The sequence below is a fragment of the Diabrotica virgifera genome, chromosome 9 (assembly GCF_917563875.1).
Source record: "Diabrotica virgifera virgifera chromosome 9, PGI_DIABVI_V3a".
NCBI classification, from domain to species: domain Eukaryota; kingdom Metazoa; phylum Arthropoda; class Insecta; order Coleoptera; family Chrysomelidae; genus Diabrotica; species Diabrotica virgifera.
The window spans coordinates 74576787-74595443 of NC_065451.1; the positions used below are offsets into that span (position 1 = coordinate 74576787).

The following is an 18657-nucleotide window of genomic DNA, read 5'->3' on the forward strand; positions in this document are numbered from 1 at the left end:
TACGGGAACACTGCAACAGGGGAAGTTTTAATTGTGGAACAGGTTAAAAATTTGGAATGTCAGACTACGAAAACGTTCCATGTATTTTGTCGAACAGAACTTCCAATGGATTTGTTACCCTTTAATTAAACTCTGATGTAAAAATCAATTAATATCGCCGACTTCGAATATTATAATGATATTACATCACGACCAATAAGGCTGTAATAATTTGAATTTTCTCTCGATTTTAATTGTCTTTAACGGCCCTACGAAATACCAAAACAACTTTTATCCTTTGATATATATTTGAAATTATGCTCTGTTGTGATTTATAGCTTTTTTTTAAATTTAAAATTTTATGCAAATTCCCTATTGTCAATATGAATGAGACAGATAAAATAATTAAATTAATTAGAATAATTTTTTACCGAGCAACAAAAACGAAATTTGTTTAAATTATTAATGTTTTGTATTTTCATATCGATTTCCAAAGTGGAAGTCGACACGTCAAATAATCTTAATTTCAAACTCAAATTGTGGCCTATTCGCAACTAAAATAGTAAATTTTAAATCTAATTTGCCAATAATAAACAATACCAAGTTTTTTGTAAAATGTATATAATAAAGTACCCGAAATGACGGTCACAATACAAAACGTTTTCGGATTAGGGATTCCATCATCAGTGTTTAAAAGCCCTAAAATTAAGTATAACCTAATTAAATTAGAGAAAACTTAAAAATTGACAGAGGTTTTAAAAACAATAGGCCATACTTACAAAAATATCATGCCTGAGCCACCAAAATGTATTGGGTAAAAACCCTTTAAATGTAAATGATATGGTTGTTTTACATATTTATATAAAGATCATCTGATGTTGAAGATGTGCCTGGATGTTACCCAGGGCAACACAGGACTCTTCCCACGTGGTTATAATTTTTTTGGAGAAAACTTCACATATTGGATTTCAATGGCCAACTGACAACTAAATTCAAAAGCAACCCAAAATGACATTAAGAACTGTCAATGTAACCTAGTTGTATTATTACTTCAGCCACAACGTTTAAAGATTATTTTGAATGTTTAAGACAAAAAACAGTATCCAATTTACGTATATTAGAATTAAAGATGTTCGAAAAAAGATGGAAAAATTTTCTTTTTTTCTTAGAAATAATCCATTAATTATTCAAATAGGAAAATAAAAATAAAATGTTTACGTTACCAGAAGTTATGCAGTCAACAATACCAATAGGTGTTGTATTAGTGGTGTGAAATTATCCATACAATTAGACAAATAATGGGAAAGGCCTTATACATGTGGACGTCTAGGAACACAAAAATAGTATGTAATGTGTACATATGTGTACGATTTTAAGAGTATTAATCGTTCACATATGGACACATTACATACTGTTTTTGTGTTCCGAGACGTCCACATGTATAAGGCCTTTCGCATTATTTGTGTAATTGTATTGATAATTTCACACCACTAATACAACCCCTATTGGTATTCTTGACTGCATAACTTCTGGTAACGTAAACATTTTATTTTTATTTTCCTATTTGAATACTTAATTAATGGATTATGTCTAAGAAAAAAAGAAAATTTTCCATCTTTTTTGAACATCTTTAATTCTAATATATGTAAATTTGATACTGTTTTTTATCTTAAACATTCAAAATAATCTTTAAACGTTGTGGCTGAAGTAATAATACAACTAGGTTACATTGACAGTTCTTAATGTCATTTTGGGTTGCTTTTGAATCCAGTTGTCAGTTGGCCATTGAAATCCAATATGTGAGGTTTTCTCCAAAAAAATTGCAACCACGTGGTAAGAGTCCTGTGTTGCCCTGGGTAACATCCAGGCATATCTTTGACATTAGATGATCTTTATATAAATATGTAAAACAACCATATCATTTACATTTAAAGGGTTTTTACCCAATACATTTTGGTGGCTCAGGCATGCTATTGTTTTTAAAACCCCTGTCAATTTTTAACTTTTCTCTAAATTAATTAGGTTATACTTAATTTTAGAGCTTTTAAACACTGATGATGGATTCCTTAATCCGAAAACATTTTGTATTGTGACCCTTATTTAGGGTATTTTAATATATACCTTTTACAAAAAACATGGTATTTTTGTGATTTCTGGTATACAGCCAGCTACAGGAAGTTTATTTTCCTCGTGGATTTTGTAATTTGCCAATAATCGCTTTTTTGGGTTTGTCGCACTATGCTTAACTACGTCCATATTATATTCTGTAAATAATTGGCCAATATTCCTAGAGATAATTGTGACATAAATGCGAACATAACTCTTTTAAACACATACCAAATTGTGGGTCTACGAAGTTATTATTACCGAATTTCATCTCCTAATGAACAGGGGTCTTGGGAAGCCTTTGTCTCAGGTAATTTTCCTAATTATCCAGACCACTTTATGACACTAATTGGACCTGTGACATTCCACAATGTCTGTTTTAACGAAGGTAAGTAATATCATCCGTAAGCCGATACTTCTTAAAATTATTAATATATTTAATAATTTATGATACTTAATAGAAGACGAGGGGGATACTGTGCGACAGTCGAAGAGAAGAATCAAGTCTGACGTATTTTTGTAGCGATGAATAATTATAAATGATAAATTAAATAACGAAATCAATTTATATATAAATTTATATATACAGAGTGGGCCAAACAAAAGTATGCACCTCGATATTTGGCAGTATTTATTAGATTTTAAGAAAATAAAAAAACAGGTCAATTTTTGAGCTAAGGGGGACACATTTTTACGGTACAAACATCTGTCATTTGTCAACTCCCTCCCTTCCACTTCCCCCACCCCGTATTTTTAAATAGGGAATAGGGGTCGTGTGATAGCTTATTTGAAAGGTTATTCAATTATCTATTCAGTAATATCAACATTGACATAAACATTTATACAGGGTGTCCAAGAAAAATTATTTTAAATTTGATTAATTGGCACAAAAAGAAGAATGTATGTAATTTATTTAACTCAAAAAACATTCTACTGCTAACAGAAAACATAAAAAAATGTTTATTTGATAAATAAACATTGTTTGTTGCTTAAATTAAATATTTAACCTACCAAGAGGCAGATGGGTGGAAGCTTGAACATTAAAATTGAGCGAAAAACAGTGTCTATTTATCAAAAAACATTTTTATCTGTTTTGTGACAGCAGTAGAATGTTTTTTAAGTTAAATAAATTACATACATTCTTCTTTTTGTGTCAATTAACTAAATTCAAAATATTTTTTCTTGGGCACCCTGTATACATGTTTATGTCAATGTCGATATTAATGAATAGAGAATTGAATAACCTTTCAAATGAGCTACCACACGACCCCTATTCCCTATTTAAAAATAAGTGGTGGGTGAAATGGAAGGGAGGGATTTGACAAATGACAGATGTTTGTACCGTAAAAATGTGTCTCCCTTAGATAAAAAATTGACCTGTTTTTTTTATTTTCTTAAAATCTAATAAATACTGCCAAATATCGAGGTCGATACTTTTGTTTGGCCCACTCTGTGTATGAGAATATACAACACCATGATTAAGAGTACATTGGTATACGGATCCGAAACATGGAGAATAAAGGAACACTAAAAAAGAAAAATAGAAGCTACTGAGATGGACGCCCTAAGAAGAGCAAGTAGAACATCGAGATTGGACCGGGTTAGAAATGAGGAAGTAAAGCGAAGAATGAATTTACAGGAAACGGTTGTAGAATGCATTGAGAAGAAACAATTAACGTGGTACGGGCATGTTCAGAGAATGGGGGGAGGAACGACTGCCAAAGAAAATTATGAAATGGATACCTACAGAAAACAGGAAAAGAGGAAGGCCAAGAACGACATGGATACAAGGAGTAAGGCGATCAATGAGTGTACGAGGATTAGAAGATGAAAACTGCAATGATAGAAGATATTGGCAACAAGGCATCGGACAACGTCGGAGGACGTTTTGAACCCGAATTTATGTATAATAAATTTATATAGAGTCAAATGGAATAAATTTGATAATAAATAAATGGGACGTGTTCTAAAATGTGATCGTATACGTCAGTGTCGACATACTCAGACTCCGTATGGCTTGCATTTTTAGAAGCCTCAGATGGTGTAACCAGGGAAGGTTTTCCATTGTTTTTATTCAGGTAGGATGTAAAATGGTATTTTAAATATCATTTTATGTGCTATTAGATTAAAAACTTTAACTTTTTTCTAGCAGATTTCGCTAGGGCGTTACTGCCATTTCGTTCGTTGCAATCCGTGACTGCACGCGGAGTATTATCCTGGTTCATTCAGAGAGAAGAACATATGTATCTTCTGATTGAAATTGAAAATGTTTATTTGTTTTCAAGTTCTATTTGTTTGGAAACACTAAGCACAAATATATTTTACCACCTAAACAAACGTAAAATGTATCTTTCGTTACAATGACATCAGAAATAAATGTTAATAATTGTGGAATCTTTCGTCTAAGGCCGCACCTACATTGGATCCGTTTTTATCCAATCCGATCAAATCAGATCCGATCCGATAGGCGGCACCTACATTGGATCCGTATTTCTCCGATCCGATATAGACCGATTTTCTGGCGAGGGTGCCTACATTGGTTCCGTTAGGGTGCGTTTACTACGGAGACGAAATGATGGTATCCTAGCCTAGAGCATGGTATTGTACTCTTCATATTTATATATCGCTCATTTACCAGAACAACGTGATATTTCAAAATATCTGATTTTTGTATTATCTGTTAAATAAATCCGCCGTATTTCATTCTATATACTGCAAAAACGTGGTATCTTTAACATAAAAGTAAAGTATGCTTTGGAGGGACAGAGACAGAAATGATGTGACAACTCATCTTGTAGCGTTGTTTCTTTTGGACACCTCGTTATTTTCAATAGTGTGACGTATTAGTTGTGATCTGTTTGGCGTAGGGTGAAGTGCTCTCTGTTTTCACAAACAACGCGACATCACGACTATACCACCCTGTTATTACAAAGGTAAGCTACAATCTAATATTTAATTTTATTTCTAAAATGTAACAAAGGTATTTGACCTGTTAATCCAGAAAAAATTCAGTAACATGTGAAATAATCTTATCATTGATATCACGTTCTTGTTGTAAAAATATTATTTTTCATAGGTAATATCACAAGAAGAACCACTGTTGATGATAAACTGGATATTTTTTTTTGATTATTTGTTGTTGTTCACTTTTTCCAGAAAAATTATATTATCTCACAGTCTACTATGTCATTATATCACGTTATACATACTAATAAAAATTCACAATGAGAGTTATTTTTGCAGATGAGATCGCGGACTAAGAAAATATTCAAGTTAGCATTAGAAAATACATAATTGTGCTGTTGCTGGATTGTCAGGTAATGAGGTTATTAATACTAAACAATAATTCTGATTTTGATAATGTTTTTGGTAAATGAGAATTTTATAAATTTTATTATTTGCTATTGATATAAATGTAATATTTTGTAAATAATTAATGTTGTTAATCCCAGAAAACATTATCGCTGCGAATCGGCAAGTAGCAGCAATTCAGTAAGTAGATCATTAAGTAGTTCTACAAAGAATATCTCGTTATTTCACGAAGGTAAGTACTTTATTAGCAAAGTTATACAACAATCGCAATCAAGAGTACTACAAATAAACAAACCAAGACACGTTCACTGTTACAAGGAGCACTCCCGAAATCCCATTTGGGATTTACAATGTATGTATATACATTGTAAATCATGATTCAGGAGTGCTTCTTGTAGCAGTTAACGTGACTTGGTGTGTTTATTTCTAGTGCATCTTGATTGTGAATATAGTATAGTTTGTTATTAGTTTTTTTTATATTGTAGAACAATATGAATTAGGTAGATTTTTGTTACTGTTTTCACTGCTCTACATATTTTTTTTATTTTGTAGATAGTGATGATTCTGTTAATGATCCCAATTCTGAACTAGAAGAGCCAGAACGTAAGACTGAAAGTAAGATGATATTGAAAACTGCTGTGACAACATTCTATATTCGACAAAGTACACATAAATTTCTCCTTCTACATCGGTTACTATTGACACTTCATACAAAGATACTTACCAAGATAAAACGTTACAGGACAACTTAAAAAATGTACATTAACTAATGTAGAGAAAAGTGTAACTACTACGCAGCATGAGTCGAGAGTAATCGATGAAACAGGAACGAAAAAGGAAAAGAAGATAATAAAACAGAAAAGTGAATGGAAGAAAAATGTTGTGAAAATATTAAGAAACAGTGGAAAAGCATACCGATCCTCAAAATCCAGTAAAATTTTTCTGGAACACTCTTTAAAGTCACCATGCAAAGATACCTGCACATTCAAATGTCAAGTAAATCACAGTGAGTCAGCTGCAACAACTTTTAACACAATACTGGGCTCGGGGGACATTGAAAAACAATAATTATTGTCCATTCTTAGCGTCGAAACAACGTCGTAACAAAGTCGTAACAACGTCGAAACAGTTGTCCCAAAATATCCTTATATCAAAGTTGACTCTCATGGATGTATTGTTCCAAAGCGTAAAATTAATAATGCCTATTTTTAACTGTGTCTGGTGTGAAAACCAGAGTATGCAAAACCTTTTTTAAAAACACATTCAGTATTAACAACCGTCCAATCGAAATAGCTTTAGAAAAAGAATAAAAATACTAATATTTCTTCCATGAAGGTTTGAGCCATGAAGATCATAGAAGTTAGATGAAAACATAAAGAATGGATTCCATTCTCGTTGGAACTTTACTGCGCTGAGCAGATGGGACGTGAACTATAAATTGTAAAATTGCCTCATCTTCCTTAGACTCAGCATCCGTTATGGCTTGCAAATTGTAGTAGCCTCGGAGGTGTTACCAGAGAAGGTTCCTATTGTTTTCAGTCTGGTGGGATGTAGAGTAGCATTATGCTGTTTTATATGGCATTACATTGAAAACTTAGTCTTTTTATAAAGAATGGAGTTAGAGAGTTCTAAAAGCAATACCGAAAGTTGACTTAATTACTTAATACTCATAATACTATCATCTACTTAATTGTTCATTTACAGCAATTTTTTACTGCTGGTGTTCAAAGAATATTCATGAATGATCATTATCACAATTTATTTTAAAATATTTTATAACTTTCAATAAAATATGAATAAAAACCATGTGTTTTATTTATTTAAGTTATAGGTCTGGATCCCGCGTATGAAAAAAAGTTGATTAATAGCAAGCTGAAAATTTGTTAATAGCTTAAGGGTGTCTAGTCGAATAAACTTTGATATGTGTGAACACTGGAACAGGGGTAGTTTTAATTGTGGAACAGGTTAAAAATTTGGAACGGTAACAGCACGAAAACGGCACATTTATTTTGTCCGACAGAACAGACTTAAACTCTTCGAACAGAGATTAAACTCTCATGCAAAAAGCAGACTGCTATTTATCACCAAATGGGCGTTTTAATGAGTGGAACATATAGAATATGTCAAATGACAGGAATTTTGACAGGTAATAAATAGCAGTCTGATTTTTTCATGAGAGTTTAATCTCTGTTCGGAGAGTTTAAGTCTGTTCTGTCGGACAAAATAAATGTGCCGTTTTCGTGCTGTGACCGTTCCAAATTTTTAACCTGTTCCACAATTAAAACTACCCCTGTTTCAGTGTTCCCATATATCAAAGTTTATTCGACTAGACACCCTTAAGCTATTAACAAATTTTCAGCTTGCTATTAATCAACTTTTTTTTCATACGCGGGATCCAGACCTATTACCTAAAACCAGAAAATGTTATCATCTACAATGTTACAAGTTAATTTATTGCATTACTTTCTTTCTATATTTTCAGAAAGAATGTGATATATATGTTAATTTTTTTTGCATGTCTTAATTCTATAAGTATATTGATAAAATCTAGGTAAAATGATTAATTTTATTCAAAGCTAATAGTTAATCTATACTCCAATTACAATTTCAAGCAAATTAATTTAGTTATTACCAGTTTATGATTTTTTGAAACATAAAAAGTGTTCTCCTGTAAAATTGTACTTTTTGTGTTATCACGTTGTTCTAGTAAATGAGCGATATAGTTTCGATCGCCAGGTAAAATAAATACATTATTTTAAATGCGAGAATTCACGAATATGAAGAATACGATACCATGCTCTAGGCAAGGATACCATCCTTTGGTCTCCGTAGTGAACGCACCTTTAACTTCCGACCACCGACAATGAGTTCCGATGAAGATGTGTTAATGTGTTGGCTGTTGTTGGAAAACAACGTTCTTAAAATACATAGAAAAAAACGTAGATGGATGCATAAATTTAATAAAGACAGATCTTCAGGAGAATTTAATATAAATTATCCTGATAAATTTAAGAGCCTATTTTTTCGTCACAACAATGTAAAATAATTCATACGAAAAAAGAAAAAATACATTGATTTATTACAAACTAGCCTTGTGTTGGCACGTATTAAAAAATATTCTCATATAAAAAGATATAGTAACACATAATAGGTAGTATAATAATGATATATCTACCCCATTCCGCGAATATAAGACCCTCTTGGATTATCGCGACAACGAATATTTTACTGTGCAAAATATGAAGAACGAAAGTACATTGCAAATTATATTGTTGTTTATTGGAGTAATTATTAGAGCAAAATACTTTCGTACTGCTTATGTTGCACACTAAAATATTCGTTGTCGCGATAATCCAAAACAGTCATATATTCGTGGAATACACCATCCTTCCGGTTTTATCACAAATTGAGCAGTAATAAACTTCGGTTCTCTTTGTACGGTTTTATTCAAGATTATTTTGGCAATTTCAAAGACACGTAGTACCCGTTAGAATTTTATAACCAAAGTGAAATTGACCATCTCAATAAAACTATTTACCTAGAGGGACAGAATAGGAAACAATAATTGTTTCCTATTCTGTGCTAGAGGTATTAAATTTTATACCTATAAATAAAGAGATTTTGTAACCCTTATGTTCAAGACAACATTATAAAATATCTATCTTGTAGAGACACATATTACATAATTAAATATTAAGATTTGGAAGCTATTTATTGTTGATCTATTTCATGAAATACTTAAAACAGAAAATTAAATTACTTATAAGCAAATATGCAAAAACCGGAATGAAACCAAACACTTCTCGATCTGAATAGGAGAAGCTACTCCCGACGTCGGCCGATATCGGATCGGATCGGAGATAGACGGATCCAATGTAGTTGCCGTCATTTAATACATATATGAAAATAATAGAGGAGATAAGTACTAAGATAAGAAACAGAAATGAAATTGGGAGAAGAATAAGCGGCATTTAGACCAGGAAGACAAATGACAACATAATACAGGGTGAGTCATGAGGAACTGTACATACTCCTACCTCGTATAGAGGCCCCTATGTTGAATAACAAATCACCATTAAAAAGTGTCTGCCCCCATTGTTTAATAATATACCGGGCGAGTTTCGCATTTTGACAGAAATTTATATTCGTCATAATTTTTGAACGGTCAGATCAATGTGTCTCTTATTTTGGTCAATCGTTACACTATTACCACCTAATTAACTGATTGATTCAAACTAGAAAAAATCAGGTCCGGCTTTAAAAAATTAGTTCGTTTGGGTCTTAGAAAAAATTTCACCCTGTTTACGCTTTTGGAAAACTCTAATATTAATTTTACAAATTAGACAAATAGGTAATTAAAATGACATATTTATTTTTTCCCCCACGATTACTTAATTTTTTATAAAAAAAACAAATTTGACTATGAATTAAAAATTTGGTAAAGTGAACCATAGATTTAAAAAAAATTAACTTTTATTACAAAAATTAATTTTTTTAAACAAATATTTGATTTATGTTACCACCTAATCAACTGATTTATTCAAACTAGAAAAAAATTAGGTCCGGCTTTAAAAAATTAGTTCGTTTGGGTGTTAAAAAAAATTTTACCCTGTATACGCTTTTTGAAAACTCTAATATGAATTTTACAAATTAGACAAATAGGCAATTAAAATGGCATATTTATTTTTCCCCACACGATTACTTATTTTTTTTTATTAAAAAATCAAATTTGTCAAAATCGCAATTTTACCATAAAAATAAAAAAAATTAAACGTTTTTCTTAAAATTAAAAGTTTCGCCATTTTTTTTATATAACACGTCTAGATCTAAACTCCCCATAACACTTCTCTTTGGACTCTATAGTTTAACATAGACGTGATCAAATAGATAAATTTTAAATTTTTTCACTTATTTTTGCGATTTAAATTTGCAATTCACGAATCTGCACCTTTTATTTTTAAAAATTCATAACTTTTACGAGAAGAAGACTGAAAGTCTACAACAATTGTCATAGTCTTCACAATGGTAAGAGATATGTGCTGTAAAAATTTCAGAAAAAAAATTTAAAATGGAACGTTGTAGCGAGTTAAACCGTGATTTCATCTTTTTTTTTCATTTTTAGGTTAAAATTCTGATTTTGGAAAATTTGATTTTTTAATAAAAAATTAAGTAATCGTATGGGGAAAAAATAAATATGCAATTTTAATTGCCTATTTGTCTTATTTGTAAAATTCATATTAGAGTTTTCAAAAAGCGTATACAGGGTGAAATTTTTTCTAAGACCCAAACGAATTAATTTTTTAAAGCCGGACCTGTTTTTTTCTAGTTTGTATAAATCAGTTGATTGGGTGGTAACACAAATCAAATATTTGTTAAAAAAAATTAATTTTTGTAATAAAAGTTAGTTAATTTTTTTAAATCTATGGTTTACTTTACCAAACTTTTAATTCATAGTCAAATTTGATTTTTTTATAAAAAATTAAGTAATCGTGTGGGGAAAAATAAATACGCCATTTTAATTGCCTATTTGTCTAATTTGTAAAATTCAAATTAGATTTTTCAAAAAGCGTATACAGGGTAAAATTTTTTCTAAGACCCAAACGAACTAATTTTTCAGCCGGACCTGATTTTTTTTTAGTTTGAATAAATCAGTTGATTAGGTGGTAATAGTGTAACGATTGACCAAAATAAGAGACACATCGATCTGACCGTTCAAAAATTATGACGAATATAAATTTCTGTCAAAATGCGAAACTCGCCCTGTATATTATTAAACAAGGGGAGCAGACACTTTTTAATGGTCATTTGTTATTCCCCATAGGAGCCTCTATACGAGGTAGGAGTATGTACAGTTCCTTATGACTCACCCTGTATATCATTGGGAGCCTAATGGAAAGAAGCATAAACACGCGGGGAAAACTGGTTTTAGCATATATAGACCTAAGAGCAGCATTTGACACTTACATTTCCGAATGTAAGTCGAAACGTCAAACAAATAATTATTGTATTTCCAACTTAAATTGTGGCTTATTTCCCAAGTAAAATAGTAAATAGAAAGTAAATGTACCAAGTACATTGTTAAAAATTATAGAAAGTAATTACAAAGAGGTAAAAGGAATAGTACAAATAGCTACTAATTACAGATAATAAGATACCTTAGATTACAACCAGTAACAATAGAGTCCTTAATGCATTCGGACGATATAGTACTAATAGCAGATTCCGAGAATAAAATGTAGAAACTAATGGATATATGGGTAGAGCAGATAGAAGAACTAAAAATGGAAATAAACGAGGACAAAAGTAAGATAACCTACTCAACGGCAAATAAGATAAGGAAGATAGCGAAATAAAGATAAAATGCAAAAACTCAGAACTGGAAATAGTTACAACTTACGAATACCTGGAAAGTATAATTAATATTGACGGAAAAATAGACTGGGAAGTAACAATATAAGTTATACCATGCGTTATCCTGTAACAGTCCCACTATCCCATTTTGTAGCACTAGCGAATGGGCACCAGGGCGCTATTTGTATAACAGCCTCACTAATGGAAGCCATTAGTATAACACCATTATTAATAACACGTTAAATGCCAAATTAAACAAAATATAAAAATATACCTACTTGGTGCTATTTAACTTTATGATGTACCTCGGTATCTTAATAGATGTTAAATAAAATTGAAACTCAAATGCTCGGGGGCGCCATAATTAAAAAAAGAAAATATAATATAATTATATGCTTACTTATAAAACAAATATAAAACTAAGAATGCCGGTTACTTTATAAGAAGGTTAGAGATTGGTAAAGAAAATCTAATAATTAAACATAATTCTTACTTTATTGAAAACAAATAAAAATTTGGTAAAGTTGTTATCTAGAAAAAGTCTTTAATCATTTTACCAATTGACGAGAAAACGTAAGAGCTCAACAATTAAAAATAGCGCAAGTACTTTGTTGTGTTCTTTATCCGTGGGTGATCCATAGTCCATCCAGGCGGCAGTTAAGGTGTTAAACATTGTCCTGATGTTACGGCACATTTGTTGTCACGGCACATAACGACACTCATTTTGACAAATAAAGTACAGCTATTAATTATATTACAGATGAAATTCCATTGTTCGTTTATTGTATGCAACACTTGGATACTATTATTATTGCTATTGTTTTTGATTAAACTTAATTGAAAGAAACGAAGAACTTTTCGACAAAAGAAAACCAATGGATCAGTTTAATCCATCACTAGAAACACAAAATACGGTCGAGAATCTACACTATCTACGAACACAGCAGCCACTTAAGCCTACTTCGGCTCTGGAACAAAAACTAAACTGTACTAAATACAAACAACTATCTCCATTGAATTATTATTAACAATTTTCTCCGCCAGCAAGGCAAAGAGCCTGCTGACGGAAAGGCACCAGCTTCTTACTCTAGACTCTTCAGAACTGATCACGCACGAATCCACTTGGAACTCTCTCACAACCCCAAAACTCACTCCATCTCCCCATCCTTTTATCCTACTCAACCATTATTTTACATAAACAACTCAGAGCCACTTATCTCTATAAGATAAACATTTTCCAGTTTCACAGTCGCCAAAAATACATTAGTAAAAGAGTTACGAGTCGGATTCTTTTGGCGGTACGAAACATATCGAGGTCCCTCAGATAAAAGAGATATGAATATCCATAAGAACACAAGATCAATATAACACTGTGAGAAACGAATTACGTAATACACTGAAACACAAACATGATTTTAACGGACTGAGTATACAGGGTGAAACGACAATATTAGGGACTCGAAAACGCCAGTGACTTTCGTACCGTTAGAATCCTTAATAGCGGGAAAAGGGAACTTACAGGAGAGACATGGATATAAATATATAATACAATAGTGATATCGACTGTGCTCTATGCAAAGTGAAAATTAAACAATTCTATAAAAACATAAAAGCAGGATAAATGAGACACCTAAGAAGGATAGTTGGAAAGTCAAAATGGGATAGATTAAGCAACGATTTTATCAGGAGAATGGCCAACCAAGAACCAATAATGAATAAAATAGCAAAGAGACAAATTAATTGGTATGGGCGTTTGATGAGGATGCAACCTAATACAGTTACAGGAAAAGTCCACGAAGCAAAGAACATCGTCAAAAAAAAACAGGCAGATCAAAAAAAATTAATACAGCAAGTAGCAGAAGCGGGAAAAGTTAAAGAAAAATCACTCAAGTAATTTAAAATAATGGCAAGAAATAGAAAAGAATGGAAGATATGGGTGAATGGAAATTAAAATAGGTGGCCCAAAACCGACACACTATTAGGGTAAGCCCAAAACCGACACCCTATTAGGGTAAACGAAAAGGAAGAAAGGAAGTTCTATTTGTTTCATAAGCCCAAAATACGTTATACTAACTAAACGTAAAATGTATCTTTCGTTACAATGACATAAGAAATGTTAATTGTGGAATCGTTCGTGTAAATTATCTGATCCCGCTCTCGGGCTGACAATACTGAAGAGGAGATAAAACAATCCGTATTCCGTATATTCTCCAGTTTTCGCCAGCAACAATGAAAACGTCAAGTTTCAAGGCGAATTCTCAAATCGACAGTCACACGTTAGTGTTTGTACATTTTGTATAGCTGTTTAAATAATATATTGTGTGGAAAGAGACCCACCAAGTACGTATCTGATTTCAAGAAGCAATTCAAACCATTTTCCGGTAAGGAAAGGTTTAAATTATGCAACATTAGACGTCGAACGAAACAGGGTGAATATAAAAGAGCGGAAAATCTCGACCTATTTGAAATTAGAGCTGCGTGAATTTTTTTAAATATTTATAAAGTGGAAGTTTTGATGTCCTTGAAGATAAAGTCGGCAAAAGGAAAAACGAATAGTTCTATATGCTAAACTCCTTGCAACTTTAATGTATCGCTTTCCAGACGTATAGCGCGTTTTTTGAGTATATAATTTATGAAGTCTTGTAAATATTTTGATAAACTATCTTTACGTGCGGTTTAAGTTATTACTAAAGGACGATTGTAGATAGCATACCACTCTGCGTTAAACCGGCCAATCACGATAATGCGTCGTCGTTCAATTTTGTCGAATTTGACTAATTGACCAAACATTTTGATCGTATGTGACCGTACATCCAACAAAATTGTCAAAATTTTAGCACAGAGAAACTTGTTTCTATACTGCAGTACTGCAGAATTGACCAGGGCCACTTTATCCATTAGGCAATATAGGCAGTTGCCTAGGGCGGCACATTACGAGAGGGCGGAAAAATACTGTACAAAAATATTTTTATATAAAAATTATGGATCTGGGTTCTGTCATTAAAGAGTATGAAGCTCTTTTAAATTACTTTACCGCAAGGAAGCCAAAAAAATTGTGCCCAAATAAAAAATATAAAGAAATAAGAAAGAGAAAAAAAAATCAATTTGACGAGGAGGCCGATGATGAACCAAACTTTTCAGCTAGTGATGAGATGAAAATCCACACATTCTATATTACATATAATCGACACTCTGATATAAGAGACCTGAATAGACGTCTGGAATCGTATCGACTTATTCATCAACGTTTTCGTGTTATTAACATATTTGCCAAAATTAAGCAATGAAGAAATTATTAAAGAAGCTGAAAATCTGATACAAAATAAAGACGACCAAGATACATAATTCATACATGAATGCATTCACTTAAAGGGCCATTTGGTTACCACAATAAAATCACCAATTGACATACTTATCTTACTATTTAAAGAAGAGTTATTGAAAGATATTTTCCCTAATTTTGACATTGCTTTGTACATTTATTTGTGCATCCCAGTTGCCGTTGCCAACGTGTCCGCTGAAAGGTCATTTTCGAAAATGTCAAGAATTAAAATTTCCCATCAAGTATGAGGCAAGAACGTGTTAACAATTTATCGATTTTGTCAAGAAAAAAAAATTTTTTTAGAAAGTCTTTTTTTTGAAGAGAAGTCTCTGATGTGATCGAACTGGGGTGACAATTTTTTCTGTTATAGGTACATAAACATCGTAGTTTAAATCCATTTTTAGTGTATTCTTATTTAAATAAAAATTTCTGCATTTTTTTGCCAAAATGGTACATGTTTGAAGGGCGGCTACTAGAGAATTGCCTAGGGCGTCAATTGACCTAAACGCGGCCCTGGAATTGACATCATCGACGATTTTGTCGAACGACAGCTCAGTACCGTGAGTGGCCGGCTGTATTCAGTTTTGTTCCAATATAATTCAACGCGAAATAATTCATTAATCTCCGAAAGTTCATTGAAAATATTACATAGGTCAACTATTGCTTTTTAGTTACTAGATTCACATACATTATGTAACTGTTCTTCCGGAACTGGGGATTGAAACCAAAGGTAATCTGTTGGTTATGGGTGATTCATTTAGAGGTACTTTTTTCAAACAGAAAAAGTAATGAAAAAAATGAATTTTATTTGAAAATCATTATTATTATACAAAAGAACCATTCTTTACAATTACTCTTTAAAGATAATCTCTTTCAAATGGTGACCGTGACTGAGGTTAAAATTGTGCATTTTGAAGTTCCAATTCTCGATGACGCGTTCGAGTATTTCGATTGGTACTTATTTGACCAATGACTCGAGTAATATTAGCCTCCAACGCCTCAATCGTAGCCGTTTTCTTCATGTTGACTTAAGACTTTAGGTAGTCTCAAAGGAAAATGTCTGTAGACGTGATGTCACAGGATATAGGTGGCCAGTTCACAGGTCCGAAGCGTGAAATAAATTGCTCACCGAATCGTTTTCGCAGTGAAGCCATGCTTTCACGGAATGTATGGCAAGTGGCGCCATCTTGTTGGAACCGAATATCGTCGAAATTACGAGCTTCAATTTCAAGCACCAAATAGTCCGTTATCATGGCGCGATAGGCGATAGCGATCTGCTTTCAGAGTAACATTCTGGCCGACATCTGCTTTAAAGTAATATGGACCGACGATTCCACCGGCCCATAAACCACACCAAACATTTGTTTTTCAGGATATAATAGCAACTCTTGAACCTCTTCGGGTTGCTCATCACCCCAAATACGGGCATTTTCTTTATTCACCTCCCGGTTAAGCCAAAAATAGGCCTCATCGGAAAACAAACATTTTTTTCGAAAATAGTGGATCTTCTGCAAACTTATCTAGAGCACATCGACTTAAATGGTGACGACTCTGAACGTCGATCGGCTTCAGATCTTGCACTAATTGAATTTTGTAGGCTTCTGAACTAACATCTTTATGTAAAATTCCCCAAATTGTCGCGTACGACAAGCCAAGCTGTTAGGAACGACGATGAATAAATTTTTCATTATTTTCGCGTACATCATCCGCTACCGCCGCTATATTTTCTTCAGTACTGCTAAATGTGATGTATTTGGTCGCCTGTTATCCAATAATTAAAACTGGGTTTCAAACCTCTGACGGTATAACGAATTATACGTTCAGTAGGCCAATTATGTGGATTATTGGTTATTATCTTAGGGCACGAAATACATTCCTCATAGAACTCCTATTTTCGTAATACAGCTGAATAATTTCAAGACGCTGTGCTGGGTTTAGCCTTTCCAGGATGAAATGTCAAACAATACTGAATAAAAACGCAACATCAGGTAATACTGTTCATGCACGATCTCTTATCAAATCCTCACCAAAAAAAGTACCTATCCTCTTCAGCCCCAAGAAAAAAGTTTTTAGTATTTTAACAATATTTTCTATTTTCTCTCCTCATTTGTGAAAACAATTAACGAAAATCTATAAAAACTATAAAAAAATTATTCGACAGACATAATATGACAGGTCCAGCATAATGGACATTAGGACGTAGCTTTCATATAATTTAAGTATGAAACTGAAAAAACATTCTGGTTCAGGAGAAATACACACATACATTTTGCATTTTGTACAAAAGAATCTCGTCTTCTTAGTGCATTCAAGAGGTTTAGGTAACGCGATAAGAATTTCTATTGCTGACAGAGCATATTGGCAAATGGTCATTGATGGTTTTTCTTACATCTATAGGCGGTAACTGGAAAACTGTAGATATTTTTACAGGAATTATGGCACTTCATCTTCAGATGTCTTCGGTTTACTCGAAATAGACGCACTAGCTTGTCTCCCACGTGCAGGCTTACCACCTAGAGCTAATGACCTTCCGACAAACAACTTAAATTCCTGTAAATCCATTTCCTTTGATCATTATCGCTATCTTCACTGATGAAAAATGGTTATCTGTCAAAATAGCCTCCAACGCACTTTCCATCAATATCCTTTTAATAACTGTAACTAAACTTAAAAAATTTGAGTATGGTAACATATTTGGCTAACTAAGTCCCAATGTCCAAAATGCTGGACAAAAAGTTTAGAGGACCGTTAAGGTGTTCAGTTGTAGTTATTTTCAAATATATATTTACAACAAATACGTCCAATCATCAAGTAACATACATTAAAAACAATCAATACTTTAAAGTACAAAAAAACACTAGAGCTTACTGTATTTTTGTGGAGCCACCATCATAACTTAAAAAATTTCACCACTTGTAACAAAAAACTACCCAGGTAGACGCTGTTGTCGAATTTTTTAAATGAGTAAATTTGACTGATAAATAGGAAGTCCAATATGCTGCAATATAGGACGCAGCGATGCCCAACCCGAATAGTCACCGTGTAATAAATTAATAAACATTGTCCAGCTGGCTGGACCTATGGACTGAGGAGGCTAAATGAATCACCCTATACCTACACATCAGTAGTACGCCCGACAGTTACTTATGGTTCAGTACTTTGGTGGAGAAAGACGGCTTTGCAATCTTGTGTGACCACTCTCACCACCCTACAAAGACAAGCGCTTCTAAATATAACAGGAGCCTTTAATAGTACAGGAACGGCTTCATTAAAGGCTATCACAGGTCTTATTCCGCTTGAATTATATATTTCGGCGGTAGTCTTTATGACCATCCTGAGACTCAAAGCAAACAATACTTGGAGGCCGAATTATGCATTGAATAGCCAATTAAACACTGCTGGGACTATACTTGAGGAATCCATCTTTATTTCCTGCATTGATGAAATCATTGATGAAGTCCCTAAGGCTAAGTCCCTATAAATAATAATAACTCATTAAATAATACAATTCTTGGGAAATCAGAAATAAACAACGAAACTACAATCAGAGTATAAAACAGGATACTTTGTGCAAAAGAAACATGAAT

General features: G+C 32.7%; 1 protein-coding gene across 1 annotated transcript in view; it reads left to right on the forward strand.

Annotated features, from left to right (window-relative positions):
• Positions 1-2424: 2424 nt before the first annotated feature.
• The window catches only part of LOC114337312 (52 kDa repressor of the inhibitor of the protein kinase-like), a 107279-nt gene continuing 91046 nt past the window's right edge, over positions 2425-18657 (forward strand). The window contains exons 1-3 of the mRNA XM_050660187.1: positions 2425-2473; positions 5950-6012; positions 6140-6393. Coding sequence (XP_050516144.1) covers positions 2425-2473; positions 5950-6012; positions 6140-6393 — 366 coding nt within the window. The remainder of the gene's footprint in view (positions 2474-5949; positions 6013-6139; positions 6394-18657) is intronic.